The 24,676-nt window shown below is 56.6% G+C and overlaps 1 protein-coding gene across 4 annotated transcripts in view; it reads left to right on the top strand.

Moving 5' to 3' along the window:
• Positions 1 to 24,676, top strand: part of STK40 (serine/threonine kinase 40) — a 38,088-nt gene that overhangs the window by 10,647 nt on the left and 2,765 nt on the right. For 3 of the 4 annotated variants that reach the window (XM_005678693.3, XM_018041731.1, XM_013962990.2), the window contains exons 2-10: positions 9,087 to 9,206; positions 10,989 to 11,074; positions 11,364 to 11,507; positions 13,547 to 13,774; positions 14,552 to 14,604; positions 20,144 to 20,259; positions 22,789 to 22,933; positions 23,070 to 23,189; positions 23,647 to 23,731. In XM_005678693.3, coding sequence (XP_005678750.1) covers positions 9,095 to 9,206; positions 10,989 to 11,074; positions 11,364 to 11,507; positions 13,547 to 13,774; positions 14,552 to 14,604; positions 20,144 to 20,259; positions 22,789 to 22,933; positions 23,070 to 23,189; positions 23,647 to 23,731 — 1,089 coding nt within the window. In that variant the 5' untranslated portion in view covers positions 9,087 to 9,094. The remainder of the gene's footprint in view (positions 1 to 9,086; positions 9,207 to 10,988; positions 11,075 to 11,363; positions 11,508 to 13,546; positions 13,775 to 14,551; positions 14,605 to 20,143; positions 20,260 to 22,788; positions 22,934 to 23,069; positions 23,190 to 23,646; positions 23,732 to 24,676) is intronic. The other variant, XM_018041744.1, reaches the window with a different exon arrangement.

Here is a 24,676-nt window from a genome sequence, read left to right as displayed (position 1 = left end):
GGTAGGTGACTAGCTCAGGGTCATCAGCTAGTGAGTGATAGAAGCTGAAGTTTGAACCTAGGCCTTGACCCCAATCCATCTTGCACTCCCAACTAGCATTTGGGTAGCTGTTTCCGGGTTTGAAACACTTGGTTCCGTGGGCTGCAGGTTTCTGTTGTTTCCCTGGGTTGATTTTGTGGATGGAGAGCCAGTCTGTAGGGAAGCTGGGCCACTGGTTACAGCTCGTGCATGTGAATGTCGAGGTGCAATGAGGGTGGCTCCCAGAGGGCTTGGGTCAGGAGAGGGTGGGGGATGCCGCCGGTGGGCTGGTGGGAGGGGTTCTCAGTAACCCAGCCTCTGCAGCTCCACAGAACATCTTCTCTGGGTCACCTGCTGAGATTTCACACTGCTGACCTCAAGTCCGGTGGTTTACTTCCAGGTATAGTCCGCTAAGAGCGTAGCTGAGCCAGAAAGTCTCTTTTCTGGGGGAAAACAAGTGGTAGGAATTTTTCTGACCAGCAGAAGGACCTTCACACTCCAAACCTAGGGTGTCCCAAAGGGTCTATCCCCCGAGTGAGGAGCAGGCTAGGCTGTCACTCACACGTTCCCACACTTTACTGCAGGAAAGCAGATTTTTTCGCTGAACTCGGCAAAAAGGGGGCTGGTCTGTCCCTTCGCCAGTGAGGGGTTGGTCCCAGTCTGCAGGCATGCCGTGAATGGGTTTCATTCCTCAGGGGGGGTTGCCCTCCAGCAGCCAACACTGTGTAAGCACAACCCCTGGCGATCAGCCCAGAACCGCCCTGACCCGGGCATCCAGGCATTTCTGACATGGGACTTTTCCTGGACAGACTATTCCCAGCACCACTGCAGCCCGGTTACCCACAGCTGTGACCCCTTCTCTCTCTGCTCCTGGATTCTGGCTCCTGCCATGAGCTAGTGGGCCATCCGTACTCTCTTCTGGGTCTCTCTGCCTCCAGCCCCTGGCCTCTCATTGGGTCTTCTCTGCCCCCTGCCCCAGTGTGGGTTTTGGTGCCTTCTGGGTGCATAACAGACACTTCTGCACTCTCCACTTTCTCATTCAGCAGGGACGTGGAGACGAACTGGGGTTGCTCAGCCTGGAGAGTGGTGGAGGCAGGGGAGCCAGACAGTGGTTACAGCACATAGGAGCAGACAGAGGGTGCTCTGGCAGCCAGAAGAGGAAAGGACTTGCTGCAGGAGGTGACACCCGAGGACCAAGGGGGAACAGGGCAGGGATGTTCATGGCACACTCGGAATTGTGAGTCATTTGGTGTGGCTGGATTTATGGGGCATAGAAAGGCAGGGAAGCTGGAGAGGTAGCCTGGGTCTGGCCAGGCTTACTGAGGAGTTTGGGTTTCTTCCTAAAGACCTCAGGAAGCGTTGGAGGACCCCCACAGCAGAGACAGATGGAGCTGGTGCAGGCCCAGGTCCCTGAGCAGAGGAGAAAGAGCAGCCTGCTGGAATCTGTTTGTCCCACCCCAGTTACACAGGGCTTCCCTGGTGGCTCAGACAGTAAAGAGCCTGCCTGCAATGCAGGAGACCCAGGTTCGATCCCTGGGTCAGGAAGATCCCCTGGAGAAGGGAATGGCAACCCACTCCAGTCTTCTTGCCTGGAGAATCCCATGGACAGAGGAGCCTGGGGAGCTATGTATATAGTCCATGGGATCGCAAAAGGTCGTGCATGACTGAGTGACTAACACTTTCACTTTTCAGTTACACAGGTAGTTGAGGTGGGGGTCTTCTGATGGAGTCATTCCTGTATCCTTCCTGACTAGAACAGTGCCCCACCATCTTGCAGTGGGTACAGAGACACCCTTTGAAGAAGATGCACTGTAGAAAGCCGCCGCCAGGTGGCAGACCTTGAGATTGCACAGAGACTTCATTTCCACCCCGCGCCCACCCCCTCCCCCCACCCTTCCCTAGGAAGAGTTTATGAAACTGTCCACACCAGGCTGGCTCCGCACCACAAGTATGAGATTCCACATTCTGCTTCTGTGAGCTTTGTACCCACAAGAAATCCTTTTGAACCTGTGAATCTGGACAACAGATTCCTCCAGGGTCTTGGGAGCTGTTCCAGCAGGGTGCAATTTCTCCTCTGTCTCCAGAGAGTAAATTCCAGACATGGTAACCCTTCACCTCCAAGCACTTCAGCATCTGTAACCTAAGAACAGGGGCATCCTCCTGTGTAACCACAGGGCAGTTTTCAGATTCAAGAGATTTAACATCGTATCCTCTGATATACGGTCTATATTCAGATTCTGCCAATTGTTCAAAGTATAACTTCTTCCCCTCAGGATCAGCGGTCTCATTTGTTTGTCCTGTCCTTAATCTCCTTCAAGTGAGACCAGTTCTTCAGCCTTTTTTTTAACTACCTGACATTGATGTTTTTGAAACATATAGGCCTGTTGTTGATTGTTCCCTCAGTTGTAGTTTGACTCCTGATCAGCTTCAGGTTATGCATTTTTGGAAAAAAATAAAAAATAACTTCAGTAAGGTTGCTTCATATCAGGAGTAACATGATGTCAGATTGTTCTGTTATTAGTGATATAACTTTGATCATGTGGTTATGGTTGCAGTTTGCTTTTTTTTTTTAATTGTATATTTACACATAGTAGATTTCACAGGTCTTCTAACAATTCTGTCATTTTGACAAACGCACACACCTGGCCTTATGTCCTGTGACAGCAGTTTTATAGCCCAGTATGTGTGCTCTCTCTGCCTCCCACAGTCCTCTGCGGGAGATCCTGGGCTAGAGGCACTGGGTCTCAGTTCCAGACTCCTCACTGCCCCCCAGCTGGATCGTGATCAAGGGCCTCATCATCCTGGGAAGGAAATGGCAACCCCCTCCAGTCTTCTTGCCTGGGAAATCCCCTGGACAGAGGAGCCGGGTGGGCTATAGTCCATGGGATCACGAAAGAGGCAGACATGACTTAGCGACTAAACAACAACATCATTCTGGACAGTCCCTTACTGTGCACTGAACTGATAATTGCCAGCTAGTGCTCCGGCCTCTGCTCCCCCATCACCAGTGCACAGGACAGGAGGACGAGATGCTGTGTGCCTCTGCCCAGAAGAACAGGCCCTCCCCTTGACCCACAAAACAGCTGTGCCCTGCCCTCTACTTCAGACTCGTACCTGGTACTGCCCAGCACCCCTCTGCCTTCTCAGGAGCTCAGCCAGCCCCCAGGCTTCCTCTCCTCCCCACATTCAGTTGAACATGTCACTCAGGCTGCCCATCAGACCACCCACACCCACACCTACCCCCACCCAGCCTGGAGTATCAGACCAGCAGACAGATAGCAGGTTCAAGGTCTCTTAAGCCTTCAGTCTGTTTATCTTCCTCCTTCTGCTCCCCATCCCCGCTCCAAGTCAGTGCCTGACTATTCCTTTCTCCTTGGGCATCAAGAGAAATTCAAAGCTGCTGTGTTTAAGCTAAGAAAAGCCCAATTTATCATATGTTCGTAATATGCCAGTAAGTACTCTTGCCAGCCTTTTTACATGGGTCATCTCACTGAATCCTTAGACCAGCCTTGTAAGGTGGATCCTGTACTCTGGGTTTTGCATACACAGAATAAGTATCTCGTCCAAGATCTCATCGTTAAGTAATGGTGCTGGGCTTGCTCTGACTCCAAGCATCCCAGCTAGTATGGGTTATGTAGGTCAAGATGGTGATCCCTTTAGCTCGAGAGTGACTGGACCAAGCAGAAGTCAGCTGAGGCTTGCAACAGAAAGCACCCTAAGCTTTCCACTGCCACCCCCAACCCCCACCCACAAGCGCAGTAGTACAGATGTTTCTGTCTTGCGCTGTGGCACGGAAACGACTGAGACGCTTTGCTCTGACCACATCGTTCTGCCACCTGAGCGTCCTGTGGACAGTGACCCTTTTCTACCTCCCTCCTGGGGTCCGGTGTGGGTGTGGCCACACAGACCCTTGACACGTGTGTGGCAAATAGGGCTGAGGCCAGAGATGGGTGGGAGCACCTATGCTCTCCAGGTGCCAGGTGGGCTGGACAGAGGAGCAGGGTCCTTGCCTTCAGTAGACACTGCCAGAGATAAAGCCCAGCAGACAGAGGCCTGTACAGCTCAGGATCTTTTTATTTGTTTTGTTTTGACAGAGCCAGGAAACATGGGGGTGGGGATAGGGACAGCTTGAACCCTGACGCTTATCAGCTCAACGTGACCCTGCAGCGTAGACAAGTCCTTCGGCTCCTAGCAGGCATTAGAAGCTGCTGACAGATTGTGGCCACCAGCTGTAGTGTCGTCACACACATGCGCACACAGAAGTAGCTCACTGGGCTGGGGTCTGCTGTTTGCTCCTTGCAGGGACCACCTGTGCGCTCCGCCTGCACTGGGTCGGTCTGCAGAGTCACCCACCTCTCCAGGAGCCCTGGGGTTGCAGCAGGAAGCCTACCACAAGGCTGAGTGCAGAACTCTCTGCACATGTGGACAGGCCCTGTGCTGCCCCTCGTGTTTGTGGCTCTGTGCGTGTGTGAGTGGCCATCGCCTGGGACTGCATCCGCACACCTGCATGGAGACCGGTGGCGGTGCTTCTGGGTGTGAGTGGTGGGCCTCTCCTTGCCTCGGCCAGGCTTCAGCTGCTTTGTAGTTGGGTGGAGCTGAAGAAAGACTGAGCTGGGAAGGTCTCAGTACCCTCTCTCTTTGCAGCCCACCTCCTTGGGGTATTCCACCGTGTCGAACCATGATCTGCCATACGGTGCCCTGCCTGGCGCTGCCCTGCCCAGCTGTCCTGTATGGTAGCACACTGCAGCCTTGGACTGGGCATCATGGGCCTTAGAACCTTGGGTGGTGCTGATGGCCCAGCTTTCATTGCCTTCTGGGAGAGCTGAGCTCATATCTCCCAGCAGCTTTGGAACAGGATGACCTTAATGGCAAACGAGCAGGGTGGGTAGGCATTGCCTCCTCTGGGTATGCTGTGATACGAGCACAGAGCTGATGCCCACAGCTCCTTGCTCCTCAGGTCAGGCAAAGGGAACCCCCCGCTTGAGGGTCGAGCAGCGCGGCCTGCAGGCGGCGGGCACACCTGCCCCTCACCCTCTCTTTTGCCTCACAGAGCTGTCTGCTGAATACGGGTTCTGAGGGAACTGGTGCTGGCCTGGGAGGATAGCCCTGGAACAGTGGACAGACTTAAAGCTCCAGAGACTTCTAAATTAGGCTGGCTGGGTTCTGGCAAGCTGAGCCATGGGCCCAGGAGACACCAGGCAGACAGCTCCTTCTTAGCCAGGCAGGGCCAGGGCCCGTCACCACAGCCTGAGGACCAGTGTCTCTGGAGAGGCCTGGACCCAAGTCCTTCTGAAACCAGGGTTCCTGGAGCTTCCACATCGCACTCTCACTGTGAGGCCAGGATCCCTTGAAGTAGGCTCCCCGTGGGCACATCGGTGGGCCATATGCAGGTGTGTCTGTGGAGGGGACACAGCAGGATGATTTGGGGGCAAGAGCCAAGAGGGTCTGTCCCCAGGGTTGGTTGTCTTTGCTCATCCCACTGGCGAGCCCACCGCAGCTTCCGATTGCCCAGACCTGCCCCCTCCGCTGCATCCATTGCCTCCGAGGCTCTGGTGATGTGGAGGAGCGTTCAGGAAGGGAAGCAGCCTTGTGCCACTTCCCCTGCTGGCATCTTTTCCCTCTCCCTGCCCGTCTGCTCTCATCCTTCTGTCTGCCTACATCTTGGAGCAGTTCCCATGCCATTTGCTTGAGTTGAATCCTTAGTGGGGTGGAAGGCGGGGGGGGCCAGGCGGAGCCCACCCACTGTCTGTGCTGCGGCTGCTCCCGGCAAACTGTTGTCTAGACCATGCCTGTGCGTGGGCACCCAGGCAGCATCTACACAGATATGATGACGCCATAGTGGTGCTCTCCAAGGATCCAGGAGGAGGGAGGATGCTTAGCACTCCAGGGAAGGCGGGGAATAGGGCCGAAACGTACTGAAATCAACTCATCTACCAGGACAGGGCAGCTGACCCCATAGGAGCCATTAGCTACTGCAGGGAAGGTGCCCAGCCGCCCATAGAGCATCTCCTGGGCCCGGCACTGGGGGTAATGGTTTTATGTACTCTTTTTTCTTTTTTTTCCTAGTTCTAAGGGAGTTTTAGTCTAATGGTAGGGGAAAGACATTAAGTATATGAGCACACAGATAAACACATAATCACAAAATATGGAAAGTGCTTTGTGTGAAAACTACAGGATACCAGGTGAGTGTGTGACCCGGTGTTGCGGATGTCAAGACGGCTTCTCTGAGGAAGTGATACTCAAATTGAGAAAGATGCCCAGAAATTATCCAGGCAAAGGGTAGGAACGGTGTTCTAGACACATTACTGGGATTTTTCTAGCAGCAGGTGTGCTCTCCCCCTGCTCTTGTGTGAACGACTGCGTCCACTGCCAGCATGACCCTTGTTGGCAGGAGTCGGAGCTGAGCCTGACCACGGCTTCTGCTCGGTTTGGGGCTCCTGGAGCCGACTGGGCTGCCTGGTCCTCGTCACCCGCAGTGAAATCATGGGCCTGCTCCTCAGTGGCACAGCTCCGGGAATGAGTTAGGGGCTGGGTGGGAGGCAGATCTGCTAGATTGGACTAGAAGGGATTGGGCCGTCTCTGCTCCTTCCCAGTTCTCCGCATGGAGTCAGTCTCCTGGGGTTTAGAATAAGGGCCACGGCAGCATGTGAAGAGATGCAAGCTAACTCGTGAAGACGCACCTGTTCTCAGAGGAGGGGCTGCTGCTGCTGCTGCTAAGTCGCTTCAGTCGTGGCCGACTCTGTGCGACCCCATAGACGGCAGCCCACCAGGCTCCCCCGTCCCTGGGATTCTCCAGGCAAGAACACTGGAGTCGGTTGCCATTTCCTTCTCCAATGCAAGAAAGTAAAAAGTGAAAGTGAAGTCACTCAGTCGTGTCCGACCCTTCTCGACCCCATGGACTGCAGCCCACCAGGCTCCTCCGTCCATGGGATTTTCCTGGCAAGAGTACTGGAGTGGGGTGCCATCGCCTTCTCTGCAGAGTAGGGGCACCTTCTACGAATAACGGTAAAAACAAACTAAAGGAAAAGAAAAGTACCTGACTGCATAGACATTTAATCTTTTTTAATTACAAAAAGTTAAAAGCTTAAGAAAAACTACATCCTCTGGCAGTTACAGCCTTAATATATAGAGTTGCTAAAAAAATCACCAAGACTAATACACACAAAGCAGTAAAAAAAAAACAAAAAGAAGGAAAATATGAACTGGAAATTCGTAAAAGAAATACTGCATATAACCAGCAAGCATGTAAAACAAGTCCAACTTCATGAATAATTAAGGAATTGCAAATTTAAACAATGGCATGCTTTTTAATATTCATGAGATCGGCGGCTCTTTAAAATATGGAAATGCCCCTTCCTGATGCAGGTTCTGGGATTTGCTTCCCACACCGCCGAAGGTCTGTATATGGCCACAGCCTCCCTGAGACCGGCCTGGCAGTGTTTGTCACACTCCTTTAAAAAGACGTGCCCCATTTGACCGTTTCTTGGAGTTTATCCTGAGGGAGGCGGGTGTGCCAAGATGTTATAACTGCTAATAAAAAAATACAAAAAGTGGAGAGAGTCTCAAAGTCCATGAATAGGTATGTGGTCTGATAAATCATGACCTATCCTTACCAAGGAGACTCCTTCAAGTGGTGCTACAGAAGAATACAGGGATGCTACAGAAGACGGAGGGATGTTAGTAAGGTCTTTTTTATGACTTTATGCGATGCATTATACATACCATAAAATTTACCCTCATCATACTGTTATATTTTAGGTGGGAGACAAGAACGCTTAGAAATGGTGTCAGAGTGGTCTAAATTTTCATAATAAGAGCTGTAAGCATAAACACACAGAGGAGAGTCTGCTTGAATATTAACAACGATTATATCTTGGAAATATTATGGGTATTTTCTAGTGTTTCTGCAGGAAACGTCAATTACTTTTTTAAAAAGAAAAAGTTACAGAAGCTTAGGCTTAGTGCCCCCAAGCCGTCTGTGTAGGAGTAAAGGCTGCACTCCTAACGTGGCCTCACCCTTAGATCTGGCCTTTGCTGCCCTCTCTGGGCCCTCTATCGCCACTCCCTGCCTCATGCCATGTACTCCAGCAACACAGACTACTTGGAGTATGTTGCTTCCGTGCCATTTCTTACTACGTACGTTTGCACACCCAGGCCCCTCTTTCTGGAACGGCCTTGCCTCTTGCCCCGCCCACTCTATTATCACTCCTCAGGGAAGTTTTCCCTGAGCCCCTGCACCCACTGTGGGCCTGAGACCTCAGGGCTGGGCAGGCAGCCTTTGCTGGTGATCCCTGGGACCGTCTGCCCTCCTGTGTGGAACTCCACTCTGTACACCTCTCTCTGTACCCTCCTCCAGGACACTGTCTTCACGAGGGGTGAACTGCAAAGGGCTAGAAGGAGCAACTCCTTTTTGTTTTTTTGAATCCAAGTCAAGAGGTTAATGTCTTCTAGAATCTGATTCCCGTGTCCCCTTTCCCCTAAAAGGAAAGGGGTATTTGAGGGGAAGGCCTGGTGGCTCAGATGGTGAAGAATCCACCTGCAATGCAGCAGACCCAGATTCAATCCCCGGGTCAGGAAGATCCCCTGGAGAAGGGAATAGCAACCCACTCCAGTACTCTTGCCTGAAGAATTCCATGGACAGATGAACCTGGCGGGCTGCAGTCCACGAGGTCACAAAGGGTCAGATATGACTGAACGACCAACACTTGTACTTTTTTCACCTCACTTCGAAAACAGTCACTCCAGGGCCAGCTCCCTGTCTCAAGCAAGCCCAGTTGGCGTCCACACAGAAGTCAGTGTCCTCCTCTCTGCATCTGACTGGTCTTTTGAGGTGGGCCAGCTGCCCACCTCTGTAGCCAGGACCTCCACCTGGAGCGCCTAGTTAATCTGCAGTAAAGGAGCCATGGTTCTTTGTTACCGAGAACCTTCCATGCTCCTCTGGGAGAGGCAGGAGGTGGCAGCGGCCACAGAAACAGCAGCAGCCCTCAAGTCAGAGCCTCACAGGCTGGGGTAGCGTAAGGAAGCTCGCTGATTTGCTCAGTGAGAAGGCTCTTTTCTGTCTCGTCTAGAGCTGAGAATGAAGCGGAGAGCATCAGACAGAGGAGCTGGGGAAACGTCGGCCAGGGCGAAGGCTCTAGGAAGTGGGATTTCTGGAAATAATGCCAAGAGAGCTGGACCATTCATCCTGGGTAAGCCTCTGACGGCTAGGTGAGTGGGGGGCCGGGGCAGCACCGTCTGACCTGCGGATACAGTGCAGCGCAGCGCCACACCCGCCCCGATACGGGGCCCTGACCAACCCTCTGTTGGTTTAAGCAGAGCCTGTTTATGAGAGTGGACGGTCGCTCTGCACAGGAGCTGTTGTTGCAGTTGTAGCTCACCAACCTTAGATTAGAGTCAGCCGAGAGCTGGACAGTCTCCCCCGAGAGAGTTCTATGCGTGCCCCCAGGACGTTGCCCTCAGGAAGCATACAAGCTGTCTTAGAACCCAAAGTTCATCTTCCAAGGCACTTCTCTGACCATTCATAGAGGGCACAATAATTTTGCAAAACGTTTGGTACAGCTGCAAACTTCTTATAAAATTGGCACCAAAATCCTGTAGAACTGGGTGTTGCCAGTGGTCCGCAGGGGCAGCAGGGCCTTTCTGCATGATATTCGAGGCCCAGCAGCTCCAGACTGGAGGGTTGCAGGCAGGGTGGGTCCTGAGGACGCTGACTCTCCCAGCAGCCAGAGATTGGGTGTGAATTTTGCATTGGCACAGCATCTTGAACTTAGGAGTACAGGATAATTCCAGCTCCAGTCACTCGGCAAATAGTACATGGCGCCTGCTACGTGCTGGTCCTGTGCTGGTTATCAGGGGTGCAGTAGTGATTCAGACAGACAAGTTACTGGGGAGCTTCCTGGCAGTCCAGTGCTTGGGACTCTGTGCTTCCACTGCAAGGGGCATGGGTTCAATCCCTGGTCAGGAAACTAAGATCTTGCATCCCACGTGCCTCCAGGCACAGCAAAAAAAAAAAAAGAATTGGGCAGGACAGTTGGTTGGAGACACACTCTGAAGCTAAAAATAAAGACCATAAAGTTTAAAAAAAAAAAAAAAAAAGGCAAGTTCCTGCCCTCACGGAACTTAACATTCTAGCTAGAAAAAGAAACAGTAAACAACACAGGAGATCGCCACAGGAGCAGCAGCGGGGAGGGCACAGGCCCTGAAGGGAGCGAACAGGATGGTGTGAGACTGAGGGCCAGAGAGCGCTGGAGAGAGGAAGGCTCTGTATGCGGGAGACAGCCGCGGGTAAGAAGGAGCAGCCAGTGAAAAGCAGAGGGAGAGCATTCCAGACAGAAGGAACAGCAAGTGCAAAGGCCCGGAGACGGGGAAGGAACTGGAGTGTGGTGAGGAGGGGTCGGGGAAACATGGTCTACTGAAAGCTGGGCAGGACCCAAATCATGCAAGACCTTGGAGGCCACAAGGTTTCGACTGCATGTTGAAAGCAGTGGAGTGCTGTTCGGGTCTCTCAGCAGTGCAGTGACATGGTGACATTACCTGATTTATGCTCTGAAAGCTCGGGGCACTGTCACAGACCAGTGAGCAAGGTACTTCTCCAGTACAGAAGTTCCCAAAAGCTGATATACGGCCGCATCAGACCGCCCGGGGAGCCTGTTCAAGGGACAGTTTCCTGGCTCACCTGGAGCTGGTGATTCAGAGGGCCCAGGTTGTAGCTGGGATCTGCTCTTAACACATGCTCCTCGGAGATTCTAGTACACACCTCGTGCTGAGAGAGTGTAAAAACCAGATGTGCTCAGATGGAGGCACACACACTGCTCCACTTTGGGAGGGGTGACCATCTTATCAGTGGGTGTGACCCTGGTGTCCTCCAAGAGAAAAGATCCAGCCAGAAGCCCACGTGGTGGCATGATGGCTCAATGCCGTGGTCGACAGGGCTCCTGAGAAGTAAAGCCAGCGGCTTGTCTGTGCCACAGGTCCCCGTCTGGGCAACTCACCAGTGCCAAGCATCGTGCAGTGTTTGGCGAGGAAGGATGGCACGGATGACTTCTATCAGCTGAAGGTGAGTGAGGCGCAGGGCGTGGGGGCCGGGGACCCCAGGGCCCGCCTGCCAGCCCGGCTCCTCCCCCCTCCCCTGTGAACAAGAGCAGCACCCTTCTTCCCGGGGGCTCCGTGTGAACATCACGTTGCCGTCACGTCAGGAAAAACCATTTTGCTTCATCCACACACATGTGGGTGGATGTGCCGGGGTGGCATCGGGGGACGTGAGCCCCTGCTTCTCCTGTGCTAGCCACTCTGCTCGGAAAAGTAAAGGTTGTGGGGTTTTGCTTTTGTGTGCGTGCCTTCCTAAGATCCTCACCCTTGAGGAGAGGGGCGACCAAGGAATTGAAAGCCAAGAGGAGAGGCAAGGCAAGATGCTGCTCCACACCGAGTACTCGCTGCTCTCCCTCCTCCACACGCAGGACGGGGTGGTCCACCACCACGGGCTCTTCCAGGTAAGCGGCATCTCTCCCACCCCCATCCCGGCTGGCACGCTGGGGCCACGTCGCACGAGCTCCCCCGAGCTCCCCCAACCTCCCTGCGTGCAGGGCAGCAGGACTTCCTGTCGGGCGGCCTGGAGGTCTGGTCACAGTGCTCCTGCCATGAGGGTGGCCGCCTAGCGGGAATGCACTCGGCCTGCAGGATTTCTTTGAAGAGCCGCTTTTCCGAGAAAAGAGGAAAGCAGGAAGTTATTTAAAGACAAGGGCTCCTTCTAGCTATGTGGTCAGGAATCAGCCAGGCCAGGGTTGGAGGGAGGCCGATGAGGAAGGCGGGGCGGGGAACTGTGGATCTCCGTGATTGCTTTTGGTCCCAGTCCTGCTGCCTGCCTGGACGTTTCAGCATCTGCAGCAAGGGTCCCTGGGCCCGGTTCTGTGTCCCAGGTCCCTTAGGAAAGGTACTGATTAGCAACTGGTACCCTGAAAAGAGCCTTCCCCAGGGCAGAATTGAAATTCCATCTCCAAAAATGAAATGAAGAACCAGCACTCTGAACGCTGGGGGAGTGGGCCCTGTTGACAGGCCCCGCGGAGCTTCTGCACCGCCTTCAGTACCAGACACGCTGGCCAGGCCCACACATGCTTGGATGGGCCTGGAGTCAGGGAGGGCACACAGGTTTTGAAGCAGGCAGTTCTGAATTTAGGTGATATGACCTCAGGCAAGTCACTTCCCAAGCCTTAGATCCCTCATCTGAGAGCCGTGATGACCGAGCCCACCTTGTATGGTGCTGGGAGGATGAATGAGAGGGTAGAGAGCCCTGAGCTGCCCAGCTACACACGCGCTCGTCACTGCTGTTATTTCAGGCAATTAAAGCTCCTTGTTGGCTTGACTTCCTGAGGTAAAATAAGTGGAAAATGCCTCACACCCCTACACATAGACCCCACCAAGGTCTTCATTCTTAGATGTGCACTGAAAGGCGCCTCTGAAAATTTGTGTCCCTTAAACATGAAATCAGATGGGGGGGGAGTGATGATGATTTCTTAGTATTTCATCTTTGGTAGCTTCCAGAGCTTGGCCTTGGTGTCTGTCATTTTGGATAAGAGACCCTGAGTGGTGAGAAGCCTCTCTAGAGTCCTCTGTGTACCAGACACTGTGCTGGGCCTCTGGGGAAGACAGAATGAAAGATGTGATCTGCCCTGGAGGAGGAATGTGGAGTTCCCTCCCCAGGAGCTCCCCAGCCTGCTGTGCTGGCGTGGACGCCTCCTCAAGCTGCTGGGATAAAAGTCCTCCTGTTGCGCTGTGTTCCCTCTGCCTTGACATACCTTTTTAGCAAGGAAAATGCATCCAGAACTACCACCCTTAGGGTTGGCAGCAGTGTCAGCTTACCAAGCCCTGGTTTATCGATACCAAGGCCAAGTGCTTACTACATATTTGGCATGGTTGTGTTTTCTCTCTACACCCCTGTGAGATAGAAGTTGCCAGGCCCCCTTCACAGGTGAGGAACCAGGAACTTGGAGAGGTTAGCTGAACTGCCCCTGATCCTGCAGCTAGGACAAGGTGGAACCTGGGCCTGAAACCAGCCATCAGGGGCCAAAGCCATTATATGGCCCAGGAGTCCTGCATCCATGTGAAAGCAGTTGCCTTGAACACACAGAACTCTTAGCTCCCACCATCTTGGACATCGGAAGGAAGTGTCCAGCGGTCATTGCTGGACTCCCTGGGAGAGCTAAGGGGGATGGGGGCCCTGGGGCCCCGAGGGTGCTGCCTGCACATGGCGCTCAGAGGGCTGCCAGCACACTGGGCTCTAAGTGCCAAGCCCTGACCGAACGCTTTGCAGCAGGACCGGAGCCTGAAGTCTGACCCGCGCTGCTCAAGCCTGGGCCCTGGCTGGGCCTGGCACTGGCGCAGGAGCGGGGCCGTGGGATCCATGCCACCCACACGTCAGGCCCCCACCGCTCACACACATGCAGGCTGTTCCAGGCTCCAGCAGAGCCCCAGGCCCCTGGCCCTGGCCCTTCTGGGCCCATGGCCAAGCCCCGGTCTGCGCCCTTCCTCCCAGGACCGCACCTGTGAAGTGGTTGAGGACGCCGAATCCAACCGAATGGTTAAGAAGATGAAGAAGCGCATCTGCCTCGTTCTTGACTGCCTCTGCGCGCACGACTTCAGCGACAAGACGGCCGACCTGATCAACCTGCAGCATTACGTCATCAAGGAGAAGAGGCTCAGCGAGCGGGAGACCGTGGTCATCTTCTACGACGTGGTGCGCGTGGTGGAGGCCCTGCACCAGGTGAGGCCCTGCCCCGCGGCTCCCTCCTCTGCCGTGGAAAGCCGTCCTCGGCTTCCGGTGACCGCGGCAGCTCTGTCCGCCCTCGCCCGGTATGCTCTGCAGCTGGGACGTCTAGATGGAGAGCGGCCGGATGCCACCCCTGAGGACGCAGTGCCGCAGGCCTCAGCCCACGATCCTGGGGCAGTGTGGGCAGCCCAGCAGAGTCCAGCACAGTTGTGTCCACCAGTTGAGAGGCTAGGGGTGAGCTACCCACCGGGGGCAGCCACAGCCTGTCTCTGAGCCTTTCCTAGGGTTGGGGGTGTCAGGAACCCCGAGGTTAGGAGAGCCTGGGCCACCTCCGGACACACAGCTTCCGTGGGCTGACCCTGTGATTCTTGGTCATCAGAACTGTGAGAATTCACCTCTGACCCCAGATCTAGGCAGATGCTTGGGATTTGGTGGGGGGAGGGGGGTTTGCTTTCGGCTTTTTTTATGGGATGTCTGATGGAGGCAGAGAGAGGAGTGGTTTTCTCCTTTGGCTGCTGCCTTAGTGGAAGAAAGAACTGGAGTAAACACCCTAGATGGGGCCGAGATGGCCTGGGCTCACATGTTGCCCAGTTCATGCGCGTGGTTGACGAGGCCTTAGAATGGTCCTCATTTGTCCATGGCTTGCAAATCGAGTCCCCAGCCTAAAGAGATGTGGCTTCCTCAACACGTGGAGAGCCTGCCTCTCACAGGCCGGGCCCCACTCCAGCTCTGCTCATCACAGTGCAAACCACGTGCCTGTTGCTTTTCCAGAAGAACGTCGTGCACAGAGACCTGAAGCTGGGGAACATGGTGCTCAGTAAGAGGTGAGCATCACTTTGCTTCCATGGTGGAGCCTCCGGCTTGGGGCGGGCCACACGCTGCGTCTGCCCAGAGCCCTGCGTCCCCACGGGGAGCCTGACTCCACCCAGCCCACCTCCCCCAGGAGCCCCGGGACCAGGGATGGGATGCCTGCTTCTGTCCTCTGCCTCAGGGTAATATGGTGCTTGCTCAGTGGGTGACCAGTAAATGACTAAAAAATAGACCAACGCGTAACGGAATGACTGATGAGCAAAGCAAGGCTTTGTCATGGGACAGGTTCCCAGGAAACAGACTCTGAGATGTGTGTGCAGAAAGTTTCCTGGGGCACACGCTCAGGGAGGAGGGGGCGAGATTGAGCTGAGGGAGAAGCTGAACTCTTTGAGAAGTCACGACAGGGCCTCAGCCTGGAAAGCCGGGTGGCCCTTCAGACGTTCCGCATCAAGTCAAGGGGCGCATGGCCCTGTACCCCGGCTGTGACCTGCCACTGAATTGCAGGCTGTGCCTGGGGGCATAGCTTAGGGCAGGGCAGCTTCCTTTGGCTGAGAGGACTTCCTGGAAAAGGATAACTTTCCCAGCAGCAGGGAGAGAGCACCTCCCTACTGGAGGGGATTTGGGCGGCTTGCCCCAGCATCCTTGGTGAGCCGGTGGCAGAGGGACATCACATGAGGCCCCGCCCCGGGCTCTCATCCCACTCAGGCAGAGGGTCTGGGCCCCTTCCAAGTGACCTGGGGCAGCGGTCCCCCTGCCTCTTTGGCACCAAGACCAGGTCGTGGAAGATACTTTTTTCCACAGACAGGCATAGGGGGTGACTTCAGTTCCACCCACTACTCACCTCCTGCTTCCTAATGAGTCACTAACCACCACTGGTCCAGGGGTTGGGAACCCCTGATCTGGGGCAGTGGTAGAGGATACACCAGCTTTGCAGGGGCCCAGGTCTGGCGGGCGGAGCTCACATCCTGCATGTCACCACAATCCTAGAAACGCGGTCACCCGATCTCCCTGAGCCTCTCACCTTCACTTTTCTCAGTCCCGGTGTTAAAATGGGTCAGAGAGCTTACAGATGGCGGGCCACACAGCCCTCGTGGCAGAAGCGGTGTGGTGGGGGGATTTGTCCAGAATGTCATTGCCCGTCCCGTAGTGGCCTGGACCCACTGTCCCTGTGAAGTGGCCAGAGCGACAGTGGCCACAGGACAAGGAGCTCTGGGGAGGGGCCTGGGGCACCAGACCTGGCAGTGCCAGCCCCAGGTGCCCCTCCAAGCACAGCCTGTCTCCAGCCCCACCCGGCACTGGCTCCGCAGACAGCCTTCCTGGAGCTCACCGCCTGGTGGGACCGACCGGGGAGCAGGTGTCACTGTATTGAGGCCAGTGTGCAGAGGACCGAGGGGCTGAGACTCTGGCCGTCTCAGTCAGTTCCTGAAGGACGAGCAGAGGTTTGCCAGCCTGAGACAACAGTGGTGAAAACCTGGTCCCAGGTGCTGTGCGGGGACGAGGGAAGCTGAGAGCTCCAGCGCTGAGTGAGCCCTTGGGCGGCCGAGAGAGGGTTAGAAACCTGGGAGGAGCAGCCCCGGGGGCCACACCCAGCTCCCAGCACAGCACTGCCTCTCGATTACCCTCGAGGCCCTGAGCACGCGTCCCTGTGATTATGCACCCGTTCCGTTAGTTGTGTATCGAGAAGCTTCCGTGGAACCAGGCACTTTGAGTTTCTGCATCCTCGTCCGTGGAAGCAGAGATGGTTACGCTTCCCTGCAGACACTGGGCTTCCCAGGTGGGCTGCTGCTGCTGCTAAGTCACTTCAGTCGTGTCCAACTCTGTGTGACCCCATAGACGGCAGCCCACCAGGCTCCCCCGTCCCTGGGATTCTCCAGGCAAGAATACTGGAGTGGGTTGCCATTTCCTTCTCCAATGCATGAAAGTGAAAAGTCAAAGTGAAGTCGCTCAGTTGTGTCCGACTCTTAGCGACCCCATGGACTGCAGCTCACCAGGCTTCTCCATCCATGGGATTCTCCAGGCAAGAGTACTGGAGTGGGCTGCCATTGCCTTCTCCACCAGGTGGGCTAGTGGTAAAGAACCCACCTGCCAATGCAGGAGACATAAGAGACACGGGTTCGATCCCCTGGGTTGGGAAGATTCCCCTGGAGAAGGGCATGGCAACCCATTTCGGTATTCTTGTCTGGAGAACCCCATGAACAGAGGAGCCTGGTGGGCTATAATCCAAGGGGTTGCAAAGAGTCAGATGTGATGGAAGCAACTTTAGCATGCATGCATGCAGACACTGGCTCCAGACATGCGACTACCTACAGGGTTTGGCCCCTCATAAGCGTGCCTGATGCGAGCCAGCCAGGCTGCGGGCCTGACGTGCTCTCCCTCTGGAGATGAGGCCCACTACGTGGAGAGCGGCCAGCAAGGATGTCCCGCAGAGCCCCGGCCCCAGCGAGGTGGTGCATGAGGAGAGGCGGTGGCGGAGAGCGCAGACCATCCCAGCCCTGGGAGTGCGTTGTCTTCGTGTTGGGGGACCGGGTCCTGGCCTGCTGAGGGACGCTGGGTGCTTTTGGGCGCATGCCATCGGGCTTCTGCGGTGCTAACCAGACCAGCACTGCAGGCCTCTTTGTCTCCACTGGTAGTTTAGCTACCGGCTCCCATTTTTCCAGGGCCTCTAGGTTCTGAGAATGTAGTCGGAAGGTCACGCCTGTCTTGAATAATGCCAGCGTAGCTATAGCAGCTCTTTCATGAGTGTGTGTGCATGTCTATGTGTGTGTATCACGTGCGTGCATGTGCACCCATCGGTGTCTTTTCTTGGGACTGCAGAGCACCCACACCTCATCAGACCCTGGTTCTTAGCAGCACATTCTCTAATCCGATAACCCCTTTGCTGCGTCTTGGGCAGACAGATGCTGGCCGGCTCTTGCTTGAGTCATGGGTGCCAGGAAGGCATGGGAGGTACTGCGGAGACCCGTGCCGACTGCCCAGCTCCTACTCCCAAGTGTCAGCGGGCACACCCCTCCCTGCTTAGGGCCTTGCTCTCATCCTCAAGAGTCGAGGGTGGGCCTGGAAGAGGTCCAGCCCCTTCTGCCCATCAGGCCAGGCCCTAACTCCAGCTGGAGAGGCAGCAGACAAGCTGGAAGCACGCAGCACATCGGAGCGCTCCCAGGGGAGGAAACAGGAGAAGGGTTTGCAGGGCAACTGTGACAGCAAGCTCCCCGGCTACGGATGAAGGGCAAGGGTTACAGTCCCCTCTGGGGGTTATGTGAGGTTCACCATGCGTTCTTTCTCCATCCTCCTTTCCGCGTGGGTGTGTTTGCACACCCAGTTTCCTAGAAAATGAGACACACTGTGGTAGCCCAGAGGGCCATAGCTGAAGGGTGACTCACTGAGCAGGCCCTGCTGACGCCGAGTCCCCTCCCTGCACCCCTGCCACCCTTGCCCCTCCTGCCAGGACCAGCCTGGGGGGGGTCTGGGCTCCCCGGGATCAGTGCTTCGCCAACCAAAGTGATGGTGGCAGAGCAGGGAGCGGGGCCAGGCGTCGGGAGGGCTGGAGCAGACTGTGCGGCTTCCTGTGCGAGAGGCTCCAGCTCAGCCCTGCGGGCCTGCCCCGCAGATGCTAGGCCGAGCTTTCCTCGAGCCCAGCGCGCGGAGGGCTGCCCACAGAGCAGAGCAGAAGGCCAAGGCGGGCAGGTGTGCCCCAGGGCCTGTCGTCGCACCGTGGCTCCTCTCGCCCACCGCCTCCGCACAGTCTTCCCCTGGGGTCTCCAAGGGTAGCCCGCGCCAGCCGTGCCCCCCGTCTGAGGATGAGATGTACTCGCAGCTGGCCCTGGTCATCAGTCACTTGTTGTCAGGCCCTGGATCCAGCGCTTTCCCTGGGATCTTCTTGTTAAATCCCAACACAGCCCTGGGAGTTAGGTGCTGATATTTTCCATTTTACAGATGAGAAAATCTGAGGTTTAGCAAAAAATTAAATAACATGCCCAAGATCGCCCAGCCAGGCAGGGGCAGAGCCAAGACTGGAACCCAGGGATCTGACTCCCAAGCCTACCAGACTATCCCCCAAGTTGTTCTCCTCCCAGTGTCTTGGGCCTCCAGCTGCCGTGGCTGGCTCTGACCATGGAGAAAAGGCAGTGTGTGTGCTCTGTGGGGCCCTCGTGGACGAGAAGCCCTGACAGTCACGTATTCAGGACAGTGACGAGGGTGGGTCCAAGCGGGAGCCGTTCCACTTCTTGACATGACCTGCGCCCGAGACCCTTCACCAATCCCCGTCTCGGGCTCTTGCCGCCCTGGGGGCCACCAGGCTGGTTTCTGTGGCATGTGCCAGGGCAGGCTTGTATGGAGAGCGAGAGTCAGTGTTTCCATTTGGAACGCCAGGGACAGAGCGGCCTTTGTTTTTGCACCAAGCCCTTGCCAGCAGAACTCCCCGAGAAAGCTGGAGGGCTCTGGGAGCCTCACGCACAAGCCCCCGGTGCAGCTTTCCTTCCTACCGTCCTCCCAGGCATCCCTACTCAGCCTGCTGACGCGGGAGCCAGCACGTGGCCTTGCTCGCCTGTGGGTGGAGAGGCCCCTGCCTCCCCGCACCCCCACCGTGGCAGACTGCATCCCCTCTGGGCCGGTGACTTCTGTTCTCATTGTGACTTCCTAGAAAGGATCGGAGCCCAAAGCTCCTCTCACCACGACTCTCAGATGGGGCTCTTTGGTTTTCTAGTCAGTGCAGAGTCTCTGGTACCACACAAGGGGTGAGTTAGCTTGGATGGATCGGAAGGGAAAGTCGGGCTGGGCACCATCCAGGGACCCTGTGGGCACCTGACCAGTGTCACTCAGGGTGCAGACTCTGGGGGGTCAAACAGACCTGGGTTGGATCCTGCTCCTCTGCTCACTAGCTGTGTGACCCTGAACAAGTCCCTCCACTTCTCTGGGTGTCCTAACTGCATCCTCTGTGCAGTGGGCAGTGAGAAAGTCTCCATCGTAGGCTGCTGTGAGGCGTGAATGCAAACAGCCCCTGTTGGGCACATAAGCCCAGATAAGGGTCTGCTCTCAGTAGGCATTAGTGTTTAGCACCGTCAGTGATAATGTGATAGTACTTAATCCTAAGAGTGATGACCGAAGGAATCAGCCCCCGGGGGACAAGGTGGTCCTCAGGGAGGCCTCCAGGACTCTGCCGGAGTCCTTATGGGTGAGTGAGGGAGCTGAACTACACCTCCAGTCCCTCCCAACCTAGATACTATGTGAGCTTGTTTGAAGAAATCTCCACAGTTGTTCCAGGCCCTAAGCTGTAGCCCCAGGACTCAGGAAGGGCGCAGGTTCAGGGGAGCACTCTGAAGCTTTCCTGAGCAGAGTGACTCGGGTCTCTGCAGGGACAGTTCACCAGGTATCAGCCCTGGTGACTGGCCTGTGTCCGCACCCCTGATGGCACTCCCCATGTGGCCCCGGGGAAGATGAGGCTGGCCAGGGGAACAGAAGAGGATGCGGGTGTGGTTCCTCTGCCCTGGGACGAGAGGTGGGGGCAGCCAGGGGTATAGACACTGAGATTTGTTCACTCTCTGCCTCCTGCCCCCCCAGGACGCATCGGATAACCATCACCAACTTCTGCCTCGGGAAGCATCTCGTGAGTGAAGGGGACCTCTTGAAGGACCAGCGTGGGAGCCCTGCCTACATCAGTCCAGACGTGCTCAGCGGTATGTGCGGGGAGCCAGCAGCAGCCCTGGGGGCCTCACCCAGCCAGGCTCTGCAGCCGTTGACTCAGGCAGCAGACTGGATCTGTGCCCTGGGCGAGGTGCTAGGGCTCCAGCAGTGGCCCAGACCAGTACTGCCCGTCCAGGTCCAAACCGTGGGGTCTCATGGAGGAAGATGGCAGTCAGCACACTAATTACTCTCTGAGATAAGTGCTCAGAAGGACAGAAACGTGATTTCTGTGATTGTGAGAAACAGGCACTCGAAGGCCTTGAGCTGTATCTTGAGGGTAATAGGAACCCCCTGGGGAGGGGGCAGCACCGCACATGTGAAAAGCCCCCCGAGGCCCCACTCAGAAAGTTCAAGGGGAGATGCGTGGGGGCCACACCACGCCAGGCCTGGCAGAGGCCCTGTTGAGAAAACGTCATCCTTGATTTCAAGTCCCAAAGGAGGCCTTTGAGCAGGTCTTCATGGAGGTTACTGTGATGAGACTTGCATCTCAAAGGTACCACTCCCTTTGTCTATTTGTTCACCCATTTATTCTGCTGGTATTTACTGAGGGCCTGCCATGAACAAGGCTTTGTTCTAGACACTTCGGATACAGCAGTGAACAGACAACACCCTGCCTCCATGGCTGAGACAGGTAGTAGTACCCAGAACAAGTCACTTACGTTAGCTACCACCTTCTGATCGTACCGTTGGTGCCGGATGCTGCACTGAGCCATGTGATAGGCATCCTCTGTTTAAAACCACACAGCTACCCCATGAGGTAGAATTTTTACAGATGAGAAAATTGAGGCTCGGAGAGACCAGACCTCTTGTTTACAGTCACGGCTAATAGTTCACCAGAAAACTGAGGCATCCCCCTCTGCCAGGGCTGCCTTCTGCCCAACCCGCACTCCTGTTTCACCATAGGCTTGCTTTCCCTTCTTGCTGGTCCTTTGCCAAACTGAGGTTGCTCTGTCCTGATCGCTCCAAGGGCTCACCCCTGCTGCCATCCCTCCATTGTGAAGGTTCCAGGGTTGTCTCTGGGGCCTGTTGTCCCCAGCACTCACACGTGCCTCCCTCCTCACAGTAACAGTTGTCACCTGCCTTCCCAGGGAACAGGCTACTCCACTTGCCACAACCATCTGCAGTCTCCTTGGAGGCCTCCCAGCTGAGGGCTCTGCTGGAGCGCCAGGCCTCTCACAGGACATTGCAGAGGGCAGTGGTGCCAACCTCCCGGGCCTGGAGATGGGCTTGGAGTCACAGTGGCCTCTGCGAGAAGCACCTGGGTGCCACGGGCGTATCCCAGCTCCCTGAGCACCCCTGCCCCACAGCCCAGCCTGGATACACCCTGCATGGGCATCCGGAAGGCCTCCCTGTAGGTGCAGAGCCAGGAGGAAGACCCAGGCCCCTCCCTCAGCCCAGAGCTGTGAGGTGGGGTCTGTGGGTGGGGGGACGGGCTGCCTCTGGTGGAGTCTCCCCGGCAGCCAGCCCGGGGTGGTCTCCATATGCAGCCACTCCCATCTGCTGCCCGAGGCCTCTCTCAGGCTCCTCCAGGCGGATACCAGTCCTGGAGAATGAAACAAAGGAACCCCCCTGCCTCAGAAAGAGACCTGGACCGGAAGACCGGAGACCAGGCTCTGAGACTGGCCGTGTTAATTACGCAGCTGTGCGCCTTGGCCCTCAGCCCCGTCTCTGAGCCTCAGTCTCCCGCTGGGTTAAAAGCTGAAAGCAGTCCCGCCTGCCCCCATTGTTAAGAGGACGAAGTGGGGTGACTCAAGTGGGTTCTGATCTCAAGTTTGCCTTTCACTGATTCTGTGTGCTAAGCACAGACCTCGGCACCAGGCATGACAGACGGACATGGCCTTGCCCCCACAGTTCATGGTCTGGTTAATACCTGTGTGACCTTGGGAATGGTAACTGACCTCTCTGGGCCTCTATTTTCTCGTCTCTGGAATCAGGATGATAATAGCCCCTACTTCCTTAGGTCCCAATGGGATTAAATAAGCCCTTAACCTAGTATGTGGCTCAATGAGCCATAGCCGGCATTGTCATTATCAAAACAAAAGCTTGAAGTTCAGTGTTCCCTGGAAAGTCAGCACTCGGAGAAATCACCTGGTGGCTGGAGCTCCTGGGAGAGCTCATCGGCTGACGGGGCTGGACCAGCACCCGGGAACCCAGGCAGGTCAGGGCAGAGCTGGTGCTGTGGGGAGGCGGCATGAGGCCTGCCCCAGGGGTGGGCTGCACAAGGCCAGGTGAGACCCCTTCTCCTCGTGGAGCATGCGAGATGGGGCATCCCCTGTGAAGCTGGGTCTCCAGAGCACGAGCAGGAACCAGCCCGAGGAGTAAAGGAGGAAGGCGCCGCTGAAGCTCAGGGCCAGGGCCAGTGTGCTTGCTCTAGGAGGAAGCACAGGAGGGTGACTGGAAGTGAGGGTGCCCGGGTGGAGGGGCTCCCCTGGGTAGGACTCCTGGGAGTGCCAGGGAAGGGTGTGCAGGGCCGTTCTTCCCCAGCCCTGGGCTGAGCACGCGTGTGTCTGTGCGCCCTGCAGGCCGGCCGTACCGGGGCAAGCCCAGCGACATGTGGGCCCTGGGCGTGGTGCTGTTCACCATGCTGTATGGCCAGTTCCCCTTCTACGACAGCATCCCACAGGAGCTCTTCCGCAAGATCAAGGCCGCGGAGTACACCATCCCTGAGTGAGTCCCCCTCCCTGGGCGCTGGCCTGTCAGGCTCGAGGGGCAGAAACAGCACGGGGAGGCTTGGGGTCCTGGGCCGAGACCCGGCACCAGCGCACCCCGCCTGAGTGCCTGCTGCCCCTCTCTCCTGCATCAGGGACGGACGGGTTTCTGAGAACACCGTGTGTCTCATCCGGAAACTGCTCGTCCTCGACCCTCAGCAGCGCCTGGCCGCCGCCGACGTCCTGGAGGCCCTCAGTTCCATCATCGCGTCGTGGTACGTCGGCTGGACCAGAGCTGGGTCCTGCCCACCCGTGGGCACTGCCCTGCCTCCCCGGAGAGGTTGCCTGAGGTTGGGCCTGTCTCTCCACCGGGCAGAGTCAGGTCTCCAGATGGTCCTGATGGGCAGGGCTGGAGGACGCAGGCAGAACTCAGGATTGAGCATCTCCCGTGTGCCAGTCGATGCCAGCTCTAGGATGGGCCTTATCTCCCTGAGTTCTCACCGCAGCCTGCAAGATAGAAGTTGCCCTCACTTACTGGGCGAGAAAGCTGAGGCTTGGAGCAGCAGAGGCAGTGGTGTCAGGAAGGGGCTCTGGGCACTCAGCCCAGGTCTGCTGACTCTAGCCAAGTCTCAGAGCAGTGGGAACTGGCCCTGCTGGGCTCCTGGCAGCCAGGCCGTGGGGAGAAGGGCCGGGCTGCCTGGAGCCAGCCTCGCTCATCTGCCTTCCTTGCAGGCAGTCCCTGTCTTCTCTGAGCGGGCCTCTGCAGGTGGTTCCTGACATCGACGACCAAATGAGCAATGCAGACAGCTCCCAGGAGGTGAGTTGGGGACGGCAGCCAGGCCGTTTGGCCGAGTCCTGAGGTACCAGCCCTCCAGGCAGGGCAGACTGGGCAGGGCAGGGCAGAGGTGGCAGCTCCTGGCAGGGCGCCGGGCCTCCTTGGCCTCTCCCCAGCCCTTGGAGCTGAAACGGGAGCCTCAAGTTCCTCAGCCTGAGCCACCCGGGGCCTGCCTCGTGTCTGGCTCAGTTGGCAGTTCCGTGGCCTGAGAGAGGGGCGGTAGGGCAGCCGAGGTGGAGGCCCCAGGGCAGGGTGGCCTCACAGGGGCCCAGCCTGGCCCTCCCTCAGCTTCCTCTTCCTGCCCAGGCCCTGGCTCTGCCACACGCTGGCCGTCTATACGGCCGCACTTGTCTGCCCCTCTGACTCACAGGGTTCTCTCTCGCCCTTCCTGCTTTTCGTTTTTCAGATGATTAATTTTCTCCCGGTTTTCTCTCCTCCTGTCCCTTGCACTGAAGAAAGTGCTGAGTTGGGGGCAGGGGCTGGGCCCAGGGTGCCCAGCAGCAGCCGGCGGGTGATCTTAGGGTGCCCCCTGGAGGGCAGGGCTTGCTGAGTCCCTGGGAGGGAAGCTGTAAGGACCCTCCCTCTCTGGGCCACCTTGAGTCCCCCGCAGTGAGCACTGGACAGGGGGGACCAGGTGGAGCCAGCCCGGGACCACAGCAGAGCCCCCCTGTCCTCGAAGAATTTCAGAACCCTGCCCCTGGCTCCCAGGGCTGTTTAGCAGCTAAAAATAATCACCTCTAGCAAGCAGTGAGGGCCCCCAGTACATCTCATTCAGTCCTTACCGCAGGCCTGTGCAGCCTGTGTTCTTATTTCACTAAAGAGGAAACAGATTCAGAGAGGGAAAGTAACCTCCCCAAAGCCACACGGCTCAGAATCAACCACAGCCTGATTCCACAGCCCTGCTCTCCACCCCTACTCCAGCACTGG

This window comes from Capra hircus, chromosome 3 (assembly GCF_001704415.2).
Source record: "Capra hircus breed San Clemente chromosome 3, ASM170441v1, whole genome shotgun sequence".
Taxonomy (NCBI): domain Eukaryota; kingdom Metazoa; phylum Chordata; class Mammalia; order Artiodactyla; family Bovidae; genus Capra; species Capra hircus.
The sequence above is the reverse complement of the archived record's forward strand: the minus strand, read 5'-3'. Positions and strand labels throughout refer to the sequence as shown.